General features: G+C 52.7%; 1 protein-coding gene and 1 long non-coding RNA gene across 2 annotated transcripts in view; one reads left to right on the forward strand and one right to left on the reverse strand.

The window, feature by feature from the left end:
* The first annotated feature begins 2,873 nt into the window (after nucleotides 1–2,873).
* The window catches only part of LOC309600456, a 39,818-nt gene continuing 16,139 nt past the window's right edge, over nucleotides 2,874–26,552 (forward strand). The window contains exons 1-2 of the long non-coding RNA XR_014230430.1: nucleotides 2,874–4,870; nucleotides 8,914–8,974. This is a non-coding gene — a long non-coding RNA (uncharacterized lncRNA). The remainder of the gene's footprint in view (nucleotides 4,871–8,913; nucleotides 8,975–26,552) is intronic.
* PLEKHO1 (pleckstrin homology domain containing O1) lies at nucleotides 5,367–25,283 on the reverse strand. Its single transcript, XM_082332801.1, has 6 exons — nucleotides 25,004–25,283; nucleotides 24,012–24,158; nucleotides 11,781–11,921; nucleotides 10,201–10,305; nucleotides 7,922–8,023; nucleotides 5,367–7,412 (listed from the first exon to the last, which is right to left on the reverse strand). The coding sequence occupies exons 1-6, from the start codon at nucleotides 25,031–25,033 to the stop codon at nucleotides 6,648–6,650; spliced, it is 1,290 nt and encodes a 429-aa protein (XP_082188927.1). The 5' UTR covers nucleotides 25,034–25,283; the 3' UTR covers nucleotides 5,367–6,647.

Consider the following 26,552-nt stretch of genomic DNA (forward strand, 5'->3'; position numbering starts at 1 on the left):
GGCACAAAGCCGAAATGAAGTTGTTACTCAACTAAAGAATCCCCACTCTTTCTCTAGGCCCTCGACACTGGACAGAGTGACAGCACTGGCGCAAGGGATGGCCAGCTCTTGTCATCTAGGTGCACTCTCAACTGGCAGGCAGCGAAGGTCCTGTGGCTCTGTCCCAGCTAGCGCGTCTGGTGTTCCGGCTGCTTCCCTAAACTCGCCCTGCGCGTCTCCAGCCTGCCCTGGGCCTGGCAGCCGCCTAACCCAGCAGCGCACGGGGCTGCGGAGCGGTGGGTGCCATCACCCTGCCTTCGGGACCTGGCGACATCTCTGCACAGCATAACCTTGCTGTTTCTGCTGGTCCAATGCCAGACAGGTCTCAGTGGTGAGACCACGGTCGTGTGTGTGTGTATGTGTGTGTGTAGGGGTCCTAAGGGCTGTTCAGCAAAACCTGACCTTGACAAGCATCTTGCAGTTAGGCGAAGTGAGAGCCCCGGGTTAATCGCACCGCTCCTGCTCTCCCATCACCCTTCTGAGCAGAGAACGGGACTGGAGGAGCTTTGGAAACCAGGAGCTGCTGAACGGCAAACGCAAACCAAGATAGAAACGATGAGAGTGGGAAGGAGAGGAGCAAACAGGCGGTCGTCTTCCTTTTCACGAAGCCCCTGGGAGGCGGTTCAGGGGACCAGTTCCAGGAGAACCCAGGGTTGCTCCGAGCCCCAGATGTGCTGCTCGGCTGGTGGATTCCACAGGGGAAGGCTGAGGAGGAGGAAGGGAGCAGTTCGGAGAGCGCTGAAGTGCTCAGTGCTCCGAGTGGATTTGCCATTTCAGTGTTAATGTTTTTCATTGTAAACGTGTGCATAACACTGTAGATGACAGCTGAAAGGGAAGAAAGTCAGAAATCAAAATGAAAGGCTTCTGGAAATGTCCCTGAAGGAGAAGTTGGGAATGATTTTCTGGAATAAAAGCAGTCTGGAAATTTCCTTTGTGAAAGGGAGTTTCAATTCTCTACCCAGCTCAACACCTTCATCCCTGACTTCTGTTTTAGGCAGACAGCGCAGCCCCCGCCTCCCCCAGGCACACACAGAAGTCAAACCACAGTCAGCACTTCTATGATACCAATTCCTATTTTACATTTATAGCTCTTCTTGCACCAACTACTTCAGGCGTTCATCTCGCTCTGATTTATGTGTCGACTCTTCAATATACGGGGAATTGAGGCTCTTCATTCTCGTCCTTTCAATGATACCAAACATGGGTGCTGCAAATAGCCGCGGTCGGCAAGCCCTGGCCCCCCTCCTAGCACAGATGCTCCTTCCCCTGAGAGCCAGCGCGACAGCTCGCGTGGCTGCTGCAGTGCTGCGCTCAGCACGGCCAGGGCCAGCTGCCTGCCCTTCCTGGGGTCGCGGCAAGCGCGGTCCGGGCAGGACGGGCTTTCTTCAGCTTCGAGATTCCCTCCAGGCTCAGGCATGCGGTGCATGAAGCAGAAAGGGATCTTGCTCTTCAAATTCTTGAACTGCTTTTATAAAAACGATTTGCTTGCGTTTGACACTGCTTGTTCCCCTTGCAAATTTTTCCTTGCTATGCTGTGAAGCATCCCAGGCGCATGCTCGCGTGGGGTGTGCCTGCTGAGCCGCCACGCCGACTGATTTATTCTCGGCATAGCCAGCTGCCGAGTGCCGTGGCACAGCCGGGCAAAGGGTGCCTGCGGGCGCAGGCGGACACGGCCACCCGTGGGGACGGTTCCGCTGCGGTGAGGCTGGGGCAGGCGCAGCCAGAGGGAAGGAGACAGGAGGGAAAGGTTGAAGTACCAGAAAGGCATGAAAGCAAAATACAAAACCTTTCAGCTTCCAGGTGGACTCTGCCCTTCATCCTGTTGTGTAGAGACCAGGTATAAAGAAACTCTTCATTTTCAACTTTGTTTTATTCACATGTTAACATCTGATCTTCCTGAAAAAGTGCTGCCCAGTGCCCAGCGCAATTCCGAGGGGCTTTTGGACAAGAACAGCAATGCGCCCAGGGAGCTCGGAAGCCGAGATTACTGCTGCAGCTCTCCAGTTTAGCGTCTTGGAGACGACTGGGAGGTTGTCTCAGGTTGCAAAGCACAGTCTTCCCGTAGGCCTGCTGGACTGAAGCTCGAATTTTCTGTGCTGGATTTTCTGGGCTGTGGTGGAAGCGAGGGTGAATTGCTGCCTTGGGACCGTCTGAATTCTGCCCGAGGCACTGGGGAGGAGGCAGCCGCAAGCCGGGCCTTAGAGAACAGCAGACCCTCATTCTTAGCTGTTGGGAAGCACTTCAGTGGTCAGGTGTGTTTTCAGTTTGAGTGACTTGCGTGATAAAACTCAAACAGGCTCCTGAACCCTCCCAAATCTCCACAAAATCTGCTGGAATCCTTTTCCGAGGTTCCAGTGGCAATTCAGGGACAATTCCCTTCCTTTGAGGACTTAGGGGTGTTACAGCGCACGGACTGCGAATCCATTCACGAGGAAGATCCCCTTTCACGGCAGCATCATAAATTCCTCCCCGTCCCCAGGCGCGAGGACCCCCCCGGGCAGCGGCGAGCGGGGCTGGAGGGAGGTTCCCGCTGCGGCCCACCCTCCCCGCTGCGAGCGGCTTCCTCGGCGTGGGCGTGCTGAGCAGAGACTAGAGAGAATCACTGCAATTGCGGCTGAATCATTTTTATTATTGCAGTTTGTAGTTTTTTGGGTTTTTTTTAAAAAAAGCAAAATTTCTACTCGGTCCTTTCGAATGTGGTTCAGTAAGAGAAACTAAGGGTGAGAATTGCTGTGTGTTCAGCCCCTTCCTTATGCATTTATATGGCTAAATAGAGAATAAACTGTCGCTAACTGTGATCTGTCAATGAACCGCAGCCGCCGGGTGGGAGGAATCTCAGCCCACTTCTCCCGGCCCTCGGGAAGGGTCCCCTCCGGCCGGCCCAGCCACGCTTCCCGGCGGTTCTCCGCTCGGGAACCCGTGCTCAAGAAGGGAAGAAGCAGCAGCGCTGCCGTGACTGGCATGTTTTCCATACACATGCCATTCTTGCTCAGAATTGGCTTTTTGTCTCTAGTCCCAGAAGCGGGATTGACAGAGGGGAGAACTTTGCAACATTTAAAATAAATAAAAAAGGAATAAAAAGAGGGCAGAATTAGAGCCCATGTGGGAGAACGGGAGAGAGATTTCGATCCTTTCAATTTGTGCAATGTCTACAGTCAGAGGCTCCTAATGTAGGAAGGAGTTTATAGATATTCTCGTGAAGCATCTGATCACGCAGAGAACCCTCTGCTCTGGCGCTGGTGCGTGACTGCGTCGCAGCCGTGGCCCAGCGATGCCCAGTGCTCAGCAGCACGGAGGCTGAGCCCAGGCTTGAAGTTTTCACAGCTTGCTAATCCGACCCGGCTGGAGCCCGGCATTTCTGCCTTGTGACGGATTCCACAATTGGAGTTTGATTTTGGTTTGAATGAAAACAATGTAAAAATTGCCTGTGGAAAAAAGTGTCAGGCTTCTTGAAGGGGGGCAGTTGGTAAAACTGTTTTATTTTACTGTAAAAATGTTTTATTTTGACTCGGAGAGATTTTTAAGGAAAAATTCACATTTTGTATAATACAAAAATATTCCCAAGCGAAAAATATAGCTTTTCTACTCTGAAAACTCATGTTTTTTTTCTCCCTTAGTTGTTCCCTTTCCCTGGGCCCCGTCAGAAATGATGCTTTCTAACAGGGAACATATTCTGAAAGAGAGTTTCCAATCAGTTTTGGAAATAGTAAATCTTCACAAGATCCTACTCAGCGGTGATGCGCTGAGGCGGAGAGAAGGGAGGGAGAAGCCAATGTACGGATCAGATCTGGCATCTTGTGCTGTACCAGTTTGAAAAATTGTCCTAAATCACGCGTCGTACTTGTGCTAGCCCGATGCTCTGCTCCCCGCCGAGCGGAGGAGAAGGGCCTGGGGTAAGACACGACCAGCAGGGAGCTGGACGTCTTCTAGGAGCGGAAAAGCTGCCGCTCCTGCTGTTGCGCCGCGGCTCAGCACCCCGGCAGCGCTCCGCTGTCCAGACGGAAATGCTGCACCAGGAGCGGCATCAAACTTGGCCCCTTGGGTTTTCAGACTAAAAACTGGCGGGATGAGAACTGCAATTCTTCCCAGGTTGGAAGTAGTTTCTTCCTAACTTCCTAAGTCAGCTCCATCGTTTCCTCCAAACCTTGTTCTAGTGACAAAATAAAAAGGCTTGCAGAGGTTGGTCTGAAGAGCAGAAACGGTCCCGTATTTCTGCCCGGCTCTGACGTGTGTGTAACGCATCCCTTGTCTCTGGACAGCAGAGACCTACCGGCGGCAACGCTGTGCCCAGACCTCTGGGTCTTACCAGATGTGATTCAGTTCCAGTCTTGTGGAGGCAGCAGTGAAATGAAGATGCCCTTGGTTACCTGTCTAACAAAAAAAGCCACCTCTTTTGGGTGACGGCTCGATGTTTCATCCCTGCCTCTGGCACTGTTTTGACCCTTAATCGGCCAATTTTTATGTTACCTTGTTGCTTAAGAGAGACTCGAGAGCGTTTAATGACCCCTGCGCAGTCAGGATCAGGTGTATTTTCATGCTCCCATTGTGACATGGGTCCGGTAGGCCAGCCACAACACACATCCATCCCAATCGAGTGCAATTCAAACCTCCAGGTTTTTAGATTAGCTTTCTTATTTTGAAAACAGGGCTAATTTTAATGCTGAATGTCACATCTGGAAAATATTTGCATATTTTTCTTGCTCTCTCGATCAAAGAGCTGAACGGGAAAGGTTTTATCAGAGTGGCTCACATGCATTCTTTTTTAATCTCTTTTAGGGATTATGTTTTTTCCTCTGATGCATCCAAAGAGATCCTTCAAGTGATACAAAAGGTAAGAAAAAAAATTGAAAAGAACAAAAATGCTGGAAGGGTGACATGTATGCTCCTGGGCAGTTGTAGCATGCAGCTCTGTGGCAAGAGCTTAGGTGAATCAGTGCTGCCTTTTCAAAATTGTCGGTTAAGTGGGCGAAGAGCTGTTCTAGAGTCAGGAACGAGCGAAAGATTGTTGCAAGAGCCGGATCTGAAGTTTGTAAATAATAAGATCTTCAGGAACGTAGTGGCAACAGTAATAATTCTACCAGTAATTCTAACAGGAAAGTGGGAGAAGGACTAATTAAAACAAAACAGAAACGCTTTCTTTGCAGCGCTGGCAACTCTACATCAGCAACATGAGCCTGAATAGTAAAGCTGACCAGGCACAAGTGGATAACCAATCTCCTTTCCAAGGGAGGTCAACCATTGCAAGAAAATAGACAACACCAACTGCGACCAGGAAATAACTCTGTTGGTTTTAATATTTTCATGGATTATTTGCAATGTAGGTAAGGGAATTAGGCTTCCTTTTTAAAAAAAAGTGACAGTTGGATGTTACCACATCGGTGTACTTTAAGCCCTGTGAGACATCTTAACATCCTCCTTTCTTGTCTTTCTGCTTAAAGGCGTGAAAACTGAGCCACCTATTTAGCAAAGTGCTTGGCATCACCGAGATGAGGGTATTTGAGCTCTCTTACAGGCTCAGCTTTCATTTCAGTAGGCCTGATCCTGATCTTAGGGGAGCAACAAGGACTATCTGTTGCAGTCCGACTGGCAGAAACCGAGCGCGTGCATGCATGAGAGAACAGAATCAAACCTACCAAAACTACTTTTGGCTCTTGGTTTCTGGCTGCCGCCTGTACACAACCCTGATTTTTCCATTTCCCCTCAGCTCAAAGAAAAGGAAAAAAAAAATGAAATGAAAATGGAAAAGCCAGAAAACAATCCCCCCAAACAACCCATACGGGCTGTCTGTTAGAGTCAAGGCTTTGATCCTCTATTTGCACAGAAAGGAAGACATAGAGCTGCTAACTCCCATTGCGCAGGGCCAAGGGGGTTCTGTAAAGCGTCAACGGACAGACAGGATTAGTTTGAACACAGATTGCATACCTGTTGCCCTCCTTCTGGAGGGCTGTATATGTACCACAAAATAACAGCTGCCGACCCCCGGAGTTCACAAAAGGGACCTGTGCCAGGACAGAACCCCGCTAGCTGCAGTCCAGCGAGACGACTCGTGTAAAACTTGAGGTCAGCCTGAACTTCCAAGCATCTTCAAGACAGTTCCTGCATAATGGGGACTTCCAAGCATTGGCTGGGACAGACACCTTTTTTTGTCATTTATTTCCAAGAGGACAGTGAGGGAACGAGACGAGACTCTTGGTCAAGGAGCTGTAATGCAGGTTACAGCTCAGACGTTAGAGCAGCAAAGCCAGGGCTTATACAGCGCAAGAGCATCTGTCCCCATTGTTATGCACGTGCTGCTCCAGGCATGCAGGGGCATTTTCTAGGAACCGGTGCTTTCTTCCGTCCTCCGAGCATGACAGAAGTTGGGGGCCCGTGGTGCAAAGGGTGCTCTTTAAAAAAGGAGGTATAAACTGTAACTGAATTTATTGGGACACAGGGTGGTTTCGTCAGGGGATGTGATGGAGGAAAGGAAGGGTTCAAGCTTTGAGAAGCAAATTTGGGTGAGAACAGGCACCTTTTCACTCTTTTGAACACTGTAAATAATAATAATTAAAAAAAAGACCAAATGGCCGCCCTCCCCTGTCCCTCCCTCCCAATCCCAAGGCTTGCCTTCACATCATGCTCTTCCTGTACTGAGACTGTGAGCTCTGTTTGGGTTTTGAGTCCGACTGCTGCAGTTCAAACTGTTTGTACAGGTCCCTCAGCTCTTTGATCTCCTGCAGCACCCTCTTGGCTTGGCTCCAGGTGGAGGAAGCCTCCCCCAGCAACCTCTCCGATTCCTGCAGGATCCTTTCAGAGTCCGACTTGGAAGATGATGAGGAAGAAGAGGTGGTGGTGGTGGTGCTGGTGTTGGAATCCTTGGTCTTTCTCTTGCCTTCCCCGTAGCCCTTCACCTCTGTCAGCAGTTCCTGAGTTTTTTCCAGTTTCAGTGCAACCAGTTCTTGTATCCGGGACAGCTGCTCTGGTTCTGCTGAGGCAAACTGAGCCTCCAGCCCCCTCCTCAGCACCGCCCGGTGCGTGGAAGAGTCCCGTCGAGACAGAATTTCTTCCATGGAGGCACATTTATTCTTTTCTGAGTGCGAGAGCTTTTTGGGGACCTGTGGTGTGTACATGGTCCCTTTGTCAAAGGAGTCATTGCGCTGCCCAGATCTGTCCCATGAGGTCACCTCCCGTCTCGGGAGGCTCCCTGTCCGGCCTTTCTCTGACGACTTGACGTTCTCAGAATCCGACCGGCGCCGGCCAGCAGTAAGATGTGCCACTGACTTATCCAGGTCCACCCGGAAACTCTCTTCGCAGGTGCTGTGATCCTCTGGAGAGGCGTCTTCCTCCTGGATCAGGTCGAGTGTCAGCATGCCATCAGAGGTTGAGGTAGATGCCTGAAGAAGCAGACAAAGAAGAGCTGTGTTATCACAGGAACAGGCGTGGCTGCACACTACTTCTGAGTGTGTCTTACACCGAAGATACACGTCACCTGCACCGGGATGCAAAGAGGGACCAGGAATAATAGCAAGTGTGACCTAGTGGCAGAGCCCCAGGTGTCCTGGGTTCGTAGCTGCGATGCGGATCAGCGGAACGGCCTCGGACAAGCCGTCCGTGCTAAGCCGTGACTGAGCTCCCCAGCTGCGTGGCTATTCTCTGTCAGGAACTTGAAGGAGCGTTTCATTTTCCGCGTCAGGAAAACGGGTGTCAGTGATGGCAAGGGTTTGCACAGTGCAGTGGTCTACAAGAACGGCGGACTAGATCGGGTGGCCCAGGACAGCCCTGGGTCTTACGACAATTTTCAGCTCAGGCCAGAGCTCAAACACCAGGTCTTGCATTTACTTATAAATGAAATAGTTACAAGGGAATTTTACCTAAACAGGTGCCTGGAGGTTGTTATACGTACCACAGCCATCAAATGTCCCCGTGTTGGAGGGCGTCGGGAGTGCTGTATTTTTGCTCTGTCGCGCGTTGGGTGGGCGAGGTAGCTGTCCTCTTCGACAGTAACCTAAAGGGGTGACAGAGGCAAGTGAATGCCTGGGAGCATGGGAAATACGAGCCATTCCTAGTTGCTGGAGCTGTAATCAGCCAGATGCACCGTGGCAGATCATTTATTCCTCCAGGATTCCCCTTCTGTTGTGACCTGGCCATATGCTGAGGGTGAACTCAGCCCACATACCTCTGGGCCAGGATCCTTCGCTAAAGGCTGTCAGGCAGGGGTGCTCAGCAGGCAGAAGCTTGGGTTGCAAACAGCGAATCCTGAACTCGAACACAGAGTTTGCAGTTCTGTAGTGCAAATGTTTGCTGAACAGGAGGAGAGCTGTGATCACCACCTGAACCAAACCTCGTGCTGAGCTGGAATGAGGAAAGCAACGCATTCCCGACGTGCTAACTTGCTGGGCTCCTCTGCCGAGCTGTGCCAGGATTGTGTCCGGGAGCACAGCCTGACCGCCTGGTGTTACCGGATGGCTACAGGCCGTGCCACCCTCCCTACCGAGTGTGCCCAGGCACACACAGACTGATAAGTTTGTAAAACCTGCCTGCACAGTGTCGACAGCGTACTGGTCCCAAGGGCCAGCACTGGTCCACGGCTTGCAGGTGGGACTCGCTGATCTGTGTGCTTACAGGGGTGCACAGAAGGAGATTTGCAGGTAGAGCCAGCGGGGAAGGGGGTGTGGGAATCCAGCCTTAGAAGAGTCTTAGAGTGTTTCCCTGGTCTCTCCCCATCTCTGATGGGATTGGATCTACTTAAGTCATTCCTGACAATTATCTCTTGAATCTGTTTGTAAAGATTTCAGCGACAGACTCTCCTTGAAGCAATCTATACGATTGTTTGCTCTGCTGCTTTCTGCTCTACAGCTTTGCCTATGGTCTGACCTTCGTTTTCCTTCACTACAGGGTTTTGTGTTGCCATCCAAGAGAACAAACAGCATCACAGCAGTGGGCCGCCTGTATTGCGGTAAGTTGAATGTGGATGAGATAGATCTGAGACCGATCTAAACTGAAGAATAGTTTTCATGAAGCATTAATGTGAGGCAGCGTTGAAATGCTCTTTCAAACTGCAGCCGTGGTAGCGAGGGCCACAGCCTTCTCAAGTTAGTTCTCATTCACACTGGAATAAATTATGTGGGAATGCTCATCCTGATCTAAACCCGGCCTCTGTCAGCTCAGCTGTGGTTGTAAGTGTACGCTTTTTTTTTTATTTCTTTTTTTCTAGTAGAAACTGCTTTGCATAATTGTGGTAGTTACTCTGGGAGTTTCATGCAGCAATAATGCTGCCAGTTTGGAAGCGGTAGGAGCTACGCTAGTTACGCTTTGTGTGGCCGTGGTCTCAAGTAGGCAGGGCTATACTGTTCCAGGCTCCTCCTGTGGCTGTCCCACAGTGCCCTGATGCCTCATCTCGCTGGGTGTCCCTTCTTATTTGACTGAATGGAGAGCCTGACTTGTCTTGGCACAAATATATATGCCACACAGTGCTGAGAAGGCAGGATTAAACACTCGTGGTTTGACCCTTGAACAGTAGGAAAGGACCTGCAAAGTTGAAATGCCCCGTAGGTCCCCTTCCTTGGGCCGAGCGGTGGAAATGGGCCTGTCTCTTGGAGGTGAGATGGAGAGGGGCGGGCAGGCGGGATGGAGATGGCCTGAGGTGGGCTGACAGATGGTGCCGCGCTATTAGGGTGCTCTGAAGATAGCATGGGACTATATTGGTTTTCAGTTAATTCCTTAATTCAGTTCCACTACTTAAAGCCCCTTTGCACATGAGCCCACTGCATGATCAGCAGCAGCGAGGAAACACTCTCCAAAGCCCTGGGAAAGCACTCCAAACATAGTCCCACCATCCCTGCGCGAGGCAAGGCTGGGCTGCAAAGTGGAGGCACCGCACTGGGGCCGGCTGTGACAGAGCCTTGGCAGCTGCCCCTTGCCGTTGCTTTGCAATCAGTGCTGCATAGTAATCCCGAGGCCAGGAGGATCAGACTGTCCCAGACCTTCAGAAGAGCTCACCCTAGAGGTGTTGGTGGCTGTGTTTGGAGTGCGGTCCATAAACCCCAATGGCTTTGCACTCCTTTTAAATAGGAAACGGAGAGGGTAGGAGGGGCTGCTGCTGTCTCCAGCAGTCTAAAATCTTCACCCAAGATTAAAGTTGAGACAACGGAGCCTGGGTCCAGCCCTCAGAGTCCTGCTCACCTCATCTAAGATGCGGTTTTTAGCACGTGTGATTGCAGAGTTGAGGGCATTAATCCAGGACTCTTTCTCTTCTGGACTCACAGCCAGGAAGATCAGATTTGGTGCCTACAAAAGAGAGAATTCAGGTCAGTGCCAGTGACTAAACTCATACAGAGATGCTTTCACACTGTCCCTGCCCACAGAAAAGCTACACGGCCTTTACAGCTGGCTTGCCTTAGTGGAAAAAAGCAAAGCAGACCTGATCCTCCAGTCCTGCAAAACGGCACTGGTCTGCCACACACTGCACCTGGCCTCTCTGCTTCTTGGCAGCCCTTTGCAGAGCAGACCATGATTCCTCACGGCACCCAGCTTTTCAAACCAAAAGCTGTGTACCATATTTACTTCCCTCGTGGCTGCAGTTCCTCCTTCCCCCTCTTTGCCTTCCCACACACCATCCTAGATTTTGCCCTCATCAAACGATGATGCAGCCTTTCTGTGCATCTGCTGCTCACATGCGATTTATCTGTTGCCACCTCAGACTTTGACAGAGTCTGTTAGACAAGCAGCTACAGCAGGTACCCACAGAAGCAGCCGGATTTTCCATACTTTGATATGTCAGGTGCACACTGAGGGCAGAGCAGTTCTGAAAATATGGCCTGTATAGGGGATCCAGGATGCTAGCGGGTTTTTTTAAGTTAGATACTCAGGAGAAATCAATTTTAGCCTCCACAGCATTTTGTTCAATTCTCTCCATTGCTCAGGGCGCTTGGGGACAGCGCAGGCGCTTTCCATTTTCCCCTTCTCTTCCCTTTTCGCGTCTCATGGTGTTACACAATCCTTATCAACGTGTGGGGCGGGCCAGCTTGGTCTGCTGCAACAAGTCAGAATGAACGGTGTAAATCCAGCTCACGTGTGCGGCTGTGGGTGGGTGCATCTGTGCCAGAGACGGTTTGCAGTTAGAGACTGGCTCTCTTTTTGCAGTGGCAACTGAGACCTCACGGAAAGTCCTGCTCCTAGGTAGCAGTGCCCCCGTTCCGGCACTTTTTAGCTTTCTTCTGGGCAGAAAGTACTCCTGGGACAAATTCCCGTGCAGCTCTTTTGATGCTGCCCAAATCTGAGCAGCAAACTCAAGGACCATCAGCTCCCTCCCTTCCCTGCCTCCCCCTGTGCATAAACAAGTGCAGTCAGCTAAAGCACAGCTGCAGGAGCGGCGGCAGTAAAATGGCTTTGTCCTTGCTCCTGGCAAACGTTCTGATACCTTCTTTCCCGAAGCCAGAATACCCGCAGGTAAGCGGATCCGGAGCTAAGTGCTGGGTCGTGTTTACTCAGTGCACCAGAGGCCCGTGTCCTCTCCCAATAGAAACCCTGCTTCTCTCTCCGTCTCTCACTGTTGCTATCAATCCTGACATGGTAAATGGACGTTCATATATTTTAAACCACGAGACGTGATCTGGACTCCTACACCGCTCAGCCTATGCAGTTTTACCCCCCCGTCACTGTGCCAAGCCCTCAGGCCTGGAGCAGGTAACTGAGAGGCAGAGCTCTGCACCAGGAGCTAATGGCTTCCTCGGGCTGACCACATGCTTGAGAGCAAAGCGTACCGTGTTTCCAGGCTGTCTGGAGTGGGCGAGGGTAAATTTGCTGTGGTTCTTTTTGCTTCTGCTTTTGGACTTCCTGAGCTCTTCACATTTCTCATAATCACTCAGGTCAAACATTTCCTGTATGTTCTTTTCATCTTTTACCTGCAAAACAAAAATAAAATGACAGCCTTGCAGATGTCAGACAGAGAGGCGGTAACAGCGGGGTGCCTGGCTGGAGCTGCTGGCTGCACAGGGGGGTTGAATACACAGAGCATGTGCTGGAGCCTCTGCCGTGTTACGTGGTCACCGAAACATGGTGCAAGCGTCTTCCACCTTGAGGCACAACTACAGTAATGGTGCTGTTAGCTGGGCAGTGCTACGCTTGGGTCTGGGGGGGAGAAGCAGAGATTTCGACATGATAGTTTTGACTCCAGTCTCTTCTGGAATGAGGGGAACGTATTTAGAAGGATAACTTGAAAATCACAGTCTCCTCGGTTAATTCCTGCTTTGCTACAGATTCCTTCGGGACTTAACTGCCTCTCCCACCCCCAGCGTTACGGGGGCTAGGCCGAACGGACACGCAGATGTGATCAGACTTCTCCCTGTGTTCATGTTTGTGGACCCTCAAAATGAATAGGATTTACTTCAGCAGCAAGGAGAGGACCCTGTCTGCTGGGAGGAGGTTGGTGCGGAGGCAGGAGATGCTGGGAGGAGGTGGACTTTCATCTGCTGATTAAAAGGGGCAATCATATTAGCGCTTGTTGCTTTTCTGGAGACAGCATAACAAAAGTTTGAGGGATAAAGATTAGCACTTCCTATTTTTAACCTGGTGGTATTACTGAAGCCTGTGCTGACAGCTGATTTGGGGGGTGGATGAAGCACATCCAGTCCCAGATTACTGACACGACGCGTGTGCTGCTCTCCCCCGCTGCTGAGCCGCATCCCTTGTGAAGGGGCTATGGCAGCATTCACCCGGGCACCGGTGGCGTTTGGCTGGCAGCCGCTTGCCAGGCTCTGACGGCTGGGTGGCTGGCCAGGCCCCCAGGGGCCTTCGGCAGCCAGCGGGCTCACAGAAGATTTCGAGAAGGAAGAGAGTGCTAGGGCTTGGCCTTCACTGACAGAAGCGCTTCTTGGTTGTCCTTTAGGGAGTCATCGAGTGGCCCGTGCACTGTCCCATGACAGACAGACCCCTGCCCTGACGGTGCCGTCACCTTTGGAACCAAGAAGAGAACGCCCAGCCTGTCTTCTGCCTGGCCCCCCGTAGTTTTGTGTGGCTTTCCTTCTCATTGCTGTCTTAATGCACTACCTTCACGTCCCACTCCTCCAGCAGGGCAGCTCTACTCTTCCCATGGCAAACATGAGGAATGTAGGTAACTGGGATGGGAGAGAACTTGGTTTTGCATGTCCGTAAGGCCAGAACTGTATCAGGCTCAAATCCACGTCCATCTGCTTAATCCACCTCCAGCCGGGGTCGTTACAGGCTGGGATCCGCAGTGGAGTGTGAGTAACTCAGGTGCCAGAACGGCAGACAGGGATGAGCTCTTTGCTCTGGGATTTCCTGAAAGGACTCCACCCCATTTAATATGTTTCCTCCCTCGTTTTGGGAAGCACTGAAGGAATTCCCCGTGATTTTTTCAATACAATTTAAACAAAGAGGCTGATTAAAATGCTGTAACCAGCTTTCCAACCAGAGACACAGATAAACTGACCATCTGGCCTTGCATAATGACTGCAGTTCCCCCTCTATCCTTCTTCCTTCTATCCCCCGAGTTTGCCTTCAAGGACTAGGAGGCAGAGACTGTACACAGCTATTCTTGAAGCCCCAGAAGCTATTGCTTATTATTTCTGCTCATAACAACAGCCACTGTGTATGGGCTATTACGAACCGGTACCAAAATGTCTCTCGCAGATAACGTCTATCTGTACATCCTCCCCGTGCATTTCTAATCGGCTTTTCTCTCTTCCCAGTACCATCCTACAATCCACCTCTTTCCAAGAATCCTGGTGGATTCATTTGCAGCAGGAAAAGCCGATCCCCTCTGAGCCCCCGGCTGTGCCACAGCGGCTGAGGCACAAGTCCGTGCTCCAGATGTTTGCTCTTGTAGGTCACTGGGACTTCCCCAGCCCTTCCCTCCTTTCTCAGACACGCAGAGCCTGCGCTGCGAACTCACGGGAGTGGGACTCAAATAGCTCATCTCTAGGAATGTCTACAGGAGGCTGCAGAAAGGACGGGTGTAATCGGTGCAGATAAGCACCCTTCGTGTGTAGCTAGTCCTTCGAAAGACTTGGAGTGACAAGACAACACCGTGCTTGTCTGCCCAGGACACACAGGGGAGACCCAGCCGTCTTTCACCAAAGTGCCGTGTGCATGTGTAGACCAGTTCTAAAATGCTGAAGAACTAAGAATAAACAACATCTATTTGCATTAAAAGGACGATGTTGGGGTCCCATTTCTAAGTTTCAGACAAGGTGGGCAGGTTGAGCCCCCCCAGGTATTCTGTGGGGTGGGTGCACGCGTGGATACGGGTGCCTAAGGGTACGTCTGCCCTTCAGCCGGAGCTGCAGCGCAGGGAGGAGAGGCAGGTTCGTGCTCCCTTTGAATTGATTCCCTCTCGTACACAGCCTTGGTAGTATAATGAGGCCATGAAGTGAATAGGGCTGTAATTTAGTCATTTGAACGTGGCTTTGTTCTGCCTTGGTGGTGGGAAGAGGTCTCAGCATCAGCCTGAAATGGGCTCCATCGCGGTGATGCGGTGGCGGCGATTTCGCGGGGCACGGGCAGGACAGCAGCCTGGTCTCACAAGGGGCATTGCCAGCTGATCTCCCCCCTCTCTCCCGCACCGGGACACGCAGGCAGAGCAGTAAGCAGCAGAGCAAAATAACAGAGCATTCAGTGTGTAAACAGTGAAACTAGAGAGAAGGAAGGTGAAAGGCAAACTTCAAAAGTACCAGCCAGCTCTTTTGTCCTTTGTGGGAGGCTACTGAGGCCAAAAAGAGGGAGGCGGTGGGCACAAATTACAGAACAGAGCAACCTCAGAGGCAGGAGAGGAGGAGTGCTCAGAGGCTGAGGACAGTCGTGCAGCCCATCCTCTGTAAGAAAAAGAAAAAAGCAACCCTTAAAGACCCACAAAACTGCTGGAACCACATGGTAGCACAGCCTAAATCCCAGTCACCTACATCAATAGGAGGTGGGTGACAAACCTTCAGCGTGTCTGCCCTCCTCCACATTTTCAGTGAGATTGGAGCCGTGCAAATAAAACCTTTCAGGTTTTACCGGCAGAGAATGTGGCTTGATGTGTTCCCAGCACCCAGGCAGCGCACGGGTCTTGGGATAACGTTTTGGAGACCTTTGGGACCTGGGGGAGGACCTCAGGTGTCGGTTCTTAGTAGGAGGGAATGAAGCGCGATTCCTCTGTCGCCCGGCGGGGTTTGTAAGGGGGGTGGCAGGGGCAGCACAGCAGCACCGGTCTTCGTTTGTGTCAGGGTGACCTGCTGCAGCTCGTCACGCACCCAGGGTGCTCTGAGTGGAGTTAATACTCGTGGTGGAGGTTTATCATTACGTTTGCTCGTTTGCTCTCTTCTTCTTTGCTGAATATAGATTGATTTTTGAAAGTGAGGGGTGACTTTTAGTCTCAGATGCTGAATTGAAACTCTTTAAGAAAAGGTCTGAGTTCTGGGCAGGGCTGAGCATCTCTGAATAGCCTTCAGCCTGGCTCCCCATCCCCAGACAGTTTGTCTCTTGCTCTCAGACATGCAGGGAAGGTGGCTTAAACAGGCTCTCCAGGGCCTGACGGTTCCTCTTTTCTACGGCCCCTTTTGGGAGTCAAGAAGCAGCTTCCCTGCCTGGGGCGGCGTATCCTCTCCTGTCCACTGCACGGCTCTGCGCACCTGCCTGTGAAGCAGCCGGGGCTCTGCAGATGCGGGTATTTTTTGGATCCTGCTGCTTTCATTAGCCTTTCTTAAGGTCTCCCACACTGCAGCTTGAGGCTGAGAGGAACCGGGGACCGCTTGGCTTAATGGGCTAGGAAGGGAGAGGCCTGGATGGTCGAGTTTGGCAGAATCATTCCTAGCTGGGAGGTGGCCAGCAGGTCCTTCCTTCTCACAGCTGCTGAGTGCCTGGCATGCAGCGAGCTGTCGGATCTCAGAGCCTCATGGACAGGGGGGTCCTGCGCTCCTTGCCCTGCAGGGAAGCTCTGGATTGAAAGGATTAAGGTATATAAATCCCAGCAATCGCTGCCATGGCTGTCTGCTGGCTTTGCTATCCGTATTGCACCTGCCCTAGGCGGACAGAACAACTTCTTATCCTGGGGTTCAGCTGGGCTCCTCCCCATGCTCCCAGAAATGCCTCCACACTCCAAGTAGGCCAGGCGAGGGAAGGGAAACTGAGGCACAGAGAAGGAACCCAAAGTGCCCCCCATCTCCAAAGACAAAGCCAGGTCCCTAAAGCAGGGTACGTTAGACCCTGGAGCCATTAGACCGCGCACTCCCAACGGCAGCTGCCGCTGCTTGGGGTGTAGCTACGCTGCAGCCAGCCACGCAGCCACCGGCTAATCTGGGCCCGCAGGCAGCGGCGAGATGTGCTGAGGCTGACATTGCTGGCGCGCTGCTAAAGTTCAAGGAGGGGAGCTGCATTCCTCACACGCCTCGCCCCCGCAGCTGCTGCCCCAGCAGGGTCAGCCCGCCACGACGGCACTCCCTGCGCCCGTGGGACGTGGCGGTCCCGTGGCCGCGTAGTGGGTCAGAACATCAGCCGTGGCACCCAAAGTACCTTCGCTCAAAGGCTTGTAGGGCTTATTTCTAGCCTTGCAGCTAGTCATGCTTCTAAAGGTCTGTTTTCTCCTGCGCGAATGCTCCTTCGCAGCACTCTGGCAACGGGAGGATCCCTAATCTGGGTTAAATTACCTGCCCCTTGGATGTCCTGCTGACGGACAGTTAAAATTTCCTCCCTCATCAAGTTGTCACCTGCAACAACTCCGAACCTCTCAGACCAGGGCTGTGCTCTGGGGCCAAACCAGGAGCGCAGTGGAAGGGCAGTCGCTCGGTCACCAGGCAAAGTTCTGCCGTTTTCCTCAGATTTTTTTGGTGGAGATCTGCCTGAGCAGTTCCCTGTTGAGATGGGACACGCTCAAAGCAAATGCGGAAGGTACAGATAATCACAAGACACCAAGTGTAGCGTATTCACGAGACACTCAAGAGGTCGTAACGTGGCTCGGGGCGTGACAAGAAACCTACAGATTCTCAGTAAAGCTGAATATCCAAACATGGGCAGTCTCGGGGACGGCATCAGCCAGCGTGTTCCCCTCTCAAGCTGAGACGAAGGTTTCACTTCCTCAAGCTGAGAGGTTCTACCATCTTGCAAGGGAGAGAAATTTCTGCAGAGCTTCGCTAAAATCAGGCTGTCACTACGGGAGGAATCCCCACGCGTGTGTGCAACAGCGGCTCTGGCAGCGCCGGGAAGCAGCGCTGGCGAGGGGACTGCAGGTGACGGGGGAGACCCGAGTGCCATGGCCTGGCCTGTCACTGGCTGCGCAAGGGGGTAACTGCGCGGCCCTGGTCTGCGCGGGAACTAGAAGAAGAAATACAGGGAGCGTTGGGAGAGTTTCAGGTATTCCAGTAAGAGGGACCTGCAAAATGCCGTGAACACGGGGTAAAATGGCCCGTGTAGAGTGGGACACTGCAGAGGGTCCACTTTTTCCTTCTCTGGTACCAGTTAAGGTGCATGTGTGGAAAGAAGACAGGGATACAGCCGGAGTGTTTGTGCAGGCACCGGCGCTGCGGGACCCTGGTTTCGGCCAGAGCCTCCGGACCTTGGTGGAATAGAAATGGCAGGGCTCCAAGAGACTGCCTCCCCATCTGCACACCTGCATCCCGAGGGGGAGGCTGCACCATGAACTCGGTAGCTCAAGGGCACGAGCGTGACCTTCCAGGCCTTTCCACTGCCAGATTGCTGCCCCGAGCTAACGAGGGGATGGCAGCAGAAAGTTGCTATCCAATCCAGTCCCTTGACCCAAAGAGGCATCAGCCAAGGCTACCAGAAGCACAGCGCTCTCAGAATCAACGGGCCCCTGAAGAACACCCTGTGCTGGAACCAGCTCTTTTGCATCCCAGTGCTGCACTCGAATCCTAAAGCCGTGCCGCCTCCTCTCACAAGCTGCCTCCGTCGCAGGGAAAGGGCGTCAGGCTGCGTGCCGTTTCTGCCTGAGTGTTCTTTGGCCCTCTCTCTGCTTGTGCAGGATGGTGCCACTGAGACAGGGAAGACACTTCACCGAGACTTGTCACCCTGCTCCGCAGAGCGTAGAACAGAGCTTGGCCGAGCAGGAGAAGGAAGGTGGAAGGGAAAAGGATGGCTTAAAAGAGCAAGAGCAGGAGAGGTATGGAAGGGGCAGCAGGTCTGAAAGCCAAGGGTTTACACACCAGCCTGACACGTAGCACTACCGCTGTCCCTAAACACGTACGTAACTGCACAGCTCCAATTAACACCTTGTACATGTTGAACGCAACGGACACCGACAGCCTTTCCGTGCAGACATGCCACAGAGGCAGAAAACACGGCCTCCCCGTACCCAGAGGCATTCAGCGAGTGCAAATGCACACCACGAAGCATCGTCACCGTACGAAGCGCCCGAACAGCACGTGCACAGAAACACCACGACTACTTTGCAGGCGCCATCACACGCGTGAACCACGTGTGAACTCTAGACACTACTTGGAGCGTGTACACACACACACACGCACGCACACGCCCCTTCCAGGCAGAGCTGCGCAGTGTTTGATGGTGCTGTAACAAATGAGGAGCGAGAACAGACTACTTTTCAAGTGCTCTTGTGCTAATTGAGCCGATGCTTTTGGTAGCAAACAAGAAAAGGCTTAAGGAAGCCCCGAGAAGCATTTCCTCATTAACATCTCGTCATCCCACAGCCCGTTCATGCTGTCTGGACGGCCCTGGGCTTCCTGACAGGAAGTGGTAGGAGCCCAGCTGGGTCTGTGGTAGTCTGACTGCTATTCCCAAGCGCAAAGCAATAACAAAGCCGGGCTAGAAACAAGAGAACAATTACCAGAAATTTGCAGGGGGGGAGGGAACCGGTGTGGAGGAGAGAGCGGAGAAAGAATGCAAAAATGATACTTAGAAGGTGTTCTTTTGCTTAGCGGAGCTCAGCTCACTTCAGCACATCTTGTCTTGCATATTTCTGCCCTGAGTGCTTTTTTTGGCTGATGACCAAATGCTAAATAATGAAGGGGTTTTTTGCATAAGTTCACAGAGTTCGGCTTGCAGCGGGGGCACAGATCGCCCTGCAGGCTCAGGGCCCCTGGCTGAACGAGGTCTGTAAGCCTCGGCTACCATCTTGGTGCACAGCTGGAAGAGCTAAAGGTTCTAGGTCTTCAAGCAGGTTTCACAGCTTCCAGAGGTTGATGCTCTAATAAAAGAAGATGACTCAAAAGCCCTGTTTGCATTTTCCAGATATATCAGCTGGTCTGATAAAATATATTTCCTCTCCTTACAGACTGGGTTTCTGCCAGGGAGAAAGCCCAGGCTTCCATCAGGCGTTCACATCTTCTCCTAACCAGAATAGCTAAATCAGGGCTTGTCTCTAACCTGCAAGCCCAGGTCCGAGGCAGGCAACTGAAAAAGCACGCAGATTGCCAGCAGGAATCAATGTGGATATCGATGGGGTTTTGGTAGTCTGACTCTGCCTGTGGGAGTTAGCCTTTTGGAAACCGATCCGCTCAGCCCTTCCAGATATCAGAGCGGCGCTCAGTTCTGAGCACTTGTCTTCGTGCAACATCATTGCCTGCCCTGAGCTGACGTCTTTCCCGAGGGATCCCACAGTCTGTGACACGCAATTCCCCCTTCCTAGGCACCTTGTGCCTTAGGGAGATGGGTATTATTAGCCCTGCTTTCCAGATGGAGAAATTCAGGGGAAAGTAAATAAATGTCTGGTTTGAATTCATTTAGTGAGTGCGTGGCAGAACCGAGGATAGCATCCAGGAGTCCTGGTGTTTAACCCCTTCTTCTGCGGTGCTCTGAGCTGACAGGGAGAGGCCGGGAGTCCGGCTTTACCTGCTAAGCAACCCGCCTTCTGTTCCAGAGCAGCCGCTGAGCTTAAGAGGAGCTGACAAGAAACACCAAGGTTAATATGAGAGTTAACTCGTAAGCTCCATCCACCAAATCCACATTGCTCCGATGGCTTTGATGGAGCAAAAATAATTCATAGCAGAGGAGGACTTTGATCTTTTCCTGAAACAGACAACTGAGTCTCCTCTCCCATCACTGCAGAAATTGGGCTGAGATTCAACCTGTCTCGTGGCCATTTCCACCCGAGTTTTCTATTCACGTCTCCTCGGGGTCTCCGCTGTTTAATTCTCTCTCTGGCTGCATCCAGTGCCTGCCCCATCAGCCACACCGGCAGCGGCAGGGATTCACAAGCGGGGAGGCCTTTCTCCGGAGCAGGGAAGAGCCTCTCGCACAGCTCATCAGCACAACCCAGCAGTGGCTCCATTTTCTCCACTGGGCATAATCTGGTGTGTGAAAAAACAAAAGAGGCTCCGTCCTGTTCTGCTTGACAAATCCCAATTTATCAAGCTTTGCGGGAGCTGCGGGCACCTGCTGCCAGGAAAGCGAGTGCGCAGAGGGAGCCTCGTGCTCCGGGAGCAGAGCTCTGAAACGCGCGTTAAGACCTGTGGACAGGAGGGAGTGCGGCTACGCGCCTCCCCAGGGCAGGTCTCAGGTCTTGTTGATATGCGAAGGCCTGGCTTTGCTAAGGAATAAAGGTCCAGTCAGTACCAAAAACCCACACTGGGTGTTAAAAGCCCCGTCTGTCTTTGAACAGAAAGTCTTGGGGACGCAGAAGCGACGGGCGGCCACACCAGACGCGTGCCCTCCGTCACACGTGCGCACAAGCGTGCAGGCAGTGCAGCGTACCGCGGGCCAGGTGGCCGGAGCCACCTCGGATATCGAGATTCCGGGAGATGGCGGACCCAGCGACGCAGGCGTATTCTTCAGTCCCGCAGGCACACAGAGTCACTTCAGTGCACATGCAGGCAGCCAGATGTTACCTCTGTAACCACATTTCTACACAACCACAGATTCTTCCATATAAAGACATAGGCAGGCACTGCCGCGTGTTATTTATGGTCTTTCACACACACATTCGTGCACGTAGAGCCACAGTGCTGCTTCGGTTGCACATGCATTGGTTTTTTTCCCCGTAAAGAAATAGGCGCGCGCTCCCTGAAACAAACACAAGTGCTCCTTGTTCAGGACGAGCACCCGCCTGGCCTCTCGGCCAGCCTCGGCCCTTTTCTAGGCTCAGAGCACAGAGATATTTGAGCGGTAGCTACCTGGACGTATTTGGGAGGGAGGGAGGGATGGACAGACAGACATCTTTTTCCTGTACCTCTTCACTGGTGTTGATTCCTGTATGAATATATTCTCTCTTGCGCAGGCTTTCCTGCTCCTTAGCCAAGTAGAGCCTTTGCTGCCGGTTTATTCTCCAGGGTTCCAGCAGTCGGGGTACCAGGGAGAGACACAACCACCCCCCTGGCAGCGCTGGGTGTCCGGGACGTCCCGGTGGTGCTGCAGCCGGTGGCGGTCCAGCTGGTGACTTCAGGGTGGCCAGGATTTTGGAAAACACTTTTGTTTTCCCGGGCAAGATCCAGAGTATTTCCCATCAAAGGGAGGGTTCGCACACTGCTTAAAGGAGTGTACTGTGCCCCACAGCACAGCTTTGCTGCCCCGGAGAGCCGCTGTGCGGGTCTGGGCTGCGGAGGGAGGGCCTGGGAGGATCCTCCAAACGGGGCAGCCCTGGAGGAGTTTGCCAGGCTGGCCTCCCCTGCGTGCACTGCCCCGTTAGGAGCACCGGCACCAGTGTCTGTCGGTAATGGGTGCTTCCAGAGGCTGCTCAGGGCTTATGTGCGCCGAATCGCTCCCTGGAAGTGCCCCGTCCCTCTCCCTAGCGAGGGTACTCTGAGGAGGTCCTCAGTTCAGGCCGAACGCACCCGTGGGCTCGGGCGGCCGGTGCAGCCCGGGCGGCAGTCAGGCCTCCCGTCCCGCCTGCAGGGACAGTGCGGTGACGTCCCAGCCGCCTTGTTCTGCCTTCGCTTCAGCGGGGCCAAGTTTCTCCCTCTGCCCCCCCATGTGGCTCCTTCCCCCGCTGAACGGCGGCGAGAGGGAGCCTGCGAAGTTCCCGTGTCTGTCTCTGAGTCCCCGCAAACCACGGACACAACCTCTGTGCTAACTCAGCTGTGAACTCCAGTATTATTCAGTCCATCGCTGATACTGCACCTTCACACCTGCTTGAAGGACCACAAAGCACCCTGCTAACGCTGTTAAGCATCTGCCCAGCCTGCAGTGGCTTTGCCATTAGAGAGCCGCCTACTGCAGCCTCTTCCCCATCCCTTCCCGGCAGTTCCAACTGCGTCGGCACAGCCGATGCAGTCTGATCCAAGCAGGCAGCTCCTCTATCATTTGGACTTAGTCATGATTACTTCTCTTCCAGGTCCTGGCTCAAAAAGTACAAGCTCCAGTTCGATCCCCGTTAACTGGGCTTAAGTGTATGTTTCTGCTCAGGCGCGTGCTGCAGTGCTGCCTTGAATTGGGGCCCCAGTACAGAAGAGCCACTGACCCAGACTGGTAGGACACAAGGCAGCAGGTAAAATCCTTCCAGCCGTGTAATCTCTCTGTCTAGCAGTTTCTAAACTCTGCTCTGGGGCCCCAGAGGTATGTGAGCTGCTTGTAAGAGTCAGGCAAGACAAGCGGGCCTGCCATTGAGAAATACACACCGTACAGTCTGCGTTACTGCTGGGAAATTTGGAAGGACCACAAATCAAAGGAGATTTGTACCACTCGCTGCGTACCTCTCGCATCCATCTTTCCATCTAACTTTCCCCATCCATGAATCTGTCTATACATTCACCATAGTTTAGTGTTTCGTTACCACTAGTGTTGTCTGCAGTCTCCAATCTTTCTCTTATGTCGTCTCTTTACCTGAGCATTTCTAAGGCGCCGAACCCCCAGCCTGCAGACAACATTTATTCCCCAGGCCTGTGTCTCTCTCTGGTTGTGGAGCAGCCCAGAGATAATGGGAGCGAGCCGTGAAATGCCGACACACAGCTAAGCGCGACCTGGGCTTTCAGTCCGCTTTTAGGCTATTTCTGTGTTCTAATAACCCCTGAGCCATCTGCACTTTGCCATGCCCCCTGATTCAATTAGCCTCTAAATCAAATTATGCTTGGCGCTCTGGACCCTATTATCTCTCCAGATCCCAGAGTGATAAAGCTGGGCCAGGTAGGCACGCATCTGAGCGACAGCGCGCCCTGCGACGCCCGTCAGGGAGTAACCTCCACTTGTGGGAGGAAACCCACCGAGAGCCGGGCCCAGATCTGGGGATCGACCCTGTCCTAACACCAGCCGGACTCCACGCAGCCCCCGTGCCGCTTCTCGTGGGCACAACTCTCCCCAGTGCTAGCCCTGAGTTTTTAAAGGGTAATCAGGGGGAGGAGTGCTGTTGCCTGGGGATTTCTTCCTGATGAATTTATCAAGACAAAAACTAAGGGGGGAGGCTGTGCAAGGACAGCCGGATCCCAGCCTGCCAGAGCCTGCAACGCTCAGCCCGATAGTCACACCCAATTAAGCCTCACGTAAACACGACATTAAACCCCAAGCCCCAGCCGATGTTGAGCGGAGACAAGGGGGAGGAGAGGGGGCACATTTTTCAACAAGGTGTTGAATCTGTGGTTAAATTTCCCCGTCGTCCTCTTGTGGTGTGGTTCAGGGGGAAAAAAATACAAGAGATAAGGGACCCGTAAGTGGCTCGATTCCAGTTGGGAGACCACAGTTATTTCCAAATAGAGCAGTGCAGCAGCTGGGAACAAGACCACTGTCGAACTTAATGACAGAGGACAGGCACAGAAGGAAGCTGGCATTGCCGTTTCACCGCGGCGGAGAGAAGGATGAGGGTTTTAACTCTCGCTAAGTGAATCCTTTCATGTGTCCAGTGCTGGGAAAATGTCTCCCAGCCAGAGCTGTCTGGGAGAGCCGCTGTTGGCGCTGACACGCCAACCCAGGCCAGGTTTCTCCGGTGCCGGCTTGGGGAGAAGAGAAGCCCCCGAGAAACCTCCTGGACCCAGGGTGGCGATGGAGGGGCGATGGCTGGGCAGGGGCGCTGGGGAAAGGCCGGGGCTGCTCCGCGCCTGCTTTTCATATGCAAAGGGGAGGAAAGGGGGGATGGGAAAGGAAAATGAAACCGATCCTACCTCCTTCTCCGAGATGTAAAGCTGATCTCCCTTCAAAACCACATAACGGTTTTTCCAGATTTCCCTAAAAATGCCTTTCCCGCAAAATTTCCGCACCCAGCCGACCTTCTCTGGCTGCACAGATTGCTGGTTTCCATCCTGTTGCCCCTAACACAAAGAGAGAGGGAAGAAAATGGGGGAAAATGGTATTATTCTTGGTTTTACACTCCTCTTCTCCCCCTCTCCCTCTTTGCCCAACTTTCGCCTCCCCCTCCTCCCGGCCCCTCTCTCCACCGAAGCTGGGACCGAGGTACTTTGCTTGATTCGCTCTACATAGATTTTTCTGCTGCAGACACGAAGCAACAACAATAATACCGAGGGGACGATGCAAAAATCGCAGGCAGGGTTTCACTCTGTGCATTATATAAGAAAGGCTGTTATGTTGTGTTATGTTCGCCTCATCCAACGGGCATTTGCCCGTGGAAAGAGGAACAGGAGGGTGTTGGGGAGAATTTGAACTAGCTGATTTTTTACTGCAGTGAAAATTGCATTTTTGAGCCTTTTATGAACAATTAATCCTAGAGGCGAAATCTCTGTATGGGTTTATATTTAAGATTTCTTCATAGACAGCGATAAGATCTCTGGGCAGAGCAGACACACACACACGGCACAGAGCAGACAGAGAGCGACAGATAGATGGTGTCTCCGTATTTTATCGTTTCCTTGTGATCAAAAATGAAAACTGCCTGCCTACATCGCTCCGCGCTGAACGGCGAATAGTATCTCCTGGCGAATGCAAGAGGAAGGAGAGGCGCTGGGCAGCGGGAGAGACGGGTGCTGGGTTGGGGTTTGTTTTGATCTGGTTGGGGTTTGGGGTTTTTTTTGCAAGGCGAGGGCGGGGGGAGCAGAGGCAAAGCCAACAACTGGAAATCAAGAGCCAAGCCCCCCTCCCCAAAACATCCGGGAGCCTCCCCCACCCCACCGTGCCCCAAAGAAGAACCGATTCCACTCACCCTTTTTGCAGAATTATTTTTTTTCATCATTCCTTGGTGTGCTGCGCTGGAGGGAGACGGGGGGGGGATCAGAGAGGGGCTCCCGGCGGCCTCCTCTTGGGGAGAGCGTGGCTGGGAAATACACAGGCTGCCTCCTCGTACTCCCTCTCTGTCTTCACCCTTTGTAGATCACAGAAGCTCTCTAGTTACATTAAGAGCAGCCCGCCTCTGTAATACATCCTTAGCCACACAGACACGGCATCCCCCCCCACCAACCGGCACCACCACCACCATCACTGAGCTCTCGTGGGCTTGCACTGGGCTGGCCTGGGCTCCCGAGCTCCATCTATAGCCGTGCGCGTATGACGTCTGGAGTTCACAATAAAGGGCGAATCGCAGCCCACGAGGGTTTTTCTTCTTTGTTTCTGACTCACTGCTGATGTGAGTGTCTGTGCGTGTGGCTGGACGCGAGCGTGTCGAGGCTGGGGTCAGCGGGGGGGACGGGAGCCGACAGCGCATCGTCCCGCGTCCCCCCCGTGTCCGAGCCACGTTCCCGGCTGTGTCACAGGTCACTGCGAAACTTCCTGGGAGACGGAAGAGCGGCCAGGTGGCACCGGGAGGGTTTTCTGCCAAGAAAGCGGCTGAGTGTTAAGAAGTTATAAACAAAAGCGCTCTGCAGAGAGGAGATTCCCTGGGGAGGGGGCCAGGGGAGAAGGGGTCGCTTCCTAGCACCGCGGGTCTGGCAGCAGGGACTTGCGCTGCAAAAAGACAGTGAGATGCAGAGCACAGCTTCCCAAAAGCGAGGAGATGCTCGGCTTCTTAAAAAATACCCTTTTTCTGCTTATTTGGTCTCCCTCCTGTATGTCCTGCAAGCGCAGCACTATCCGAGTGTGGGACTGAGGTCGTAGACCAGGTTTATGTGAGAGATGTGTAAAAAAGAGAGAAAAACAGAGAAAGGAGGGAATAGTTCTGTTCAGAACTAGACGGATAAAGAAGGAGATCGATCAGTCATCGATCAATTGATCGGTTGTATGCTGTACAGTGAAAGCCCTCCACCCCATCCGCAGGCTGGCACACACCCACGCCACCGACTGTAGACCGTATTTTAACCCAAGTACTTCGGAATTAATGCGTCGAGAATACCGATGATGTACTTGTGCTGCTAACATCTTTTAAAACATTATACGCTGGAAGCACAAGCAGCGGTTGAGCGCTTGGATTAGAGGGTATTTTCAAAGCTTTTGTGAGCGAGGGGCTGGCGGGTTTGTATCTTTTCTTTTTCAAGTGCTGGCATTTCTGTAGCGCTCTCTGTTTGTGTCGGGAGCTGAATACCTGGGACAGTGCAACAAGTTACTGTCTAAGCCAAGTCCACCCTCTAGGATGCTCAGAGCAGGGATTGCCTTTTCCCTCCGTGCCTGTGCAGCCCCGTACTCCGTGGGGCCCAGAACTGGGAGTTGCCATCTTTGTGCCTCAGTTTCCCCTTTTATACCATGAGGATAATTGGGTTTTGGACAATTATAGCGTGGAGTTAGGAAGTGGCTCGACGCTTTAGTATTGCTTCCCTTATTCT

The sequence above is a fragment of the Platalea leucorodia genome (assembly GCF_965183815.1).
Source record: "Platalea leucorodia genome assembly, chromosome: 24".
Lineage (NCBI taxonomy): Eukaryota > Metazoa > Chordata > Aves > Pelecaniformes > Threskiornithidae > Platalea > Platalea leucorodia.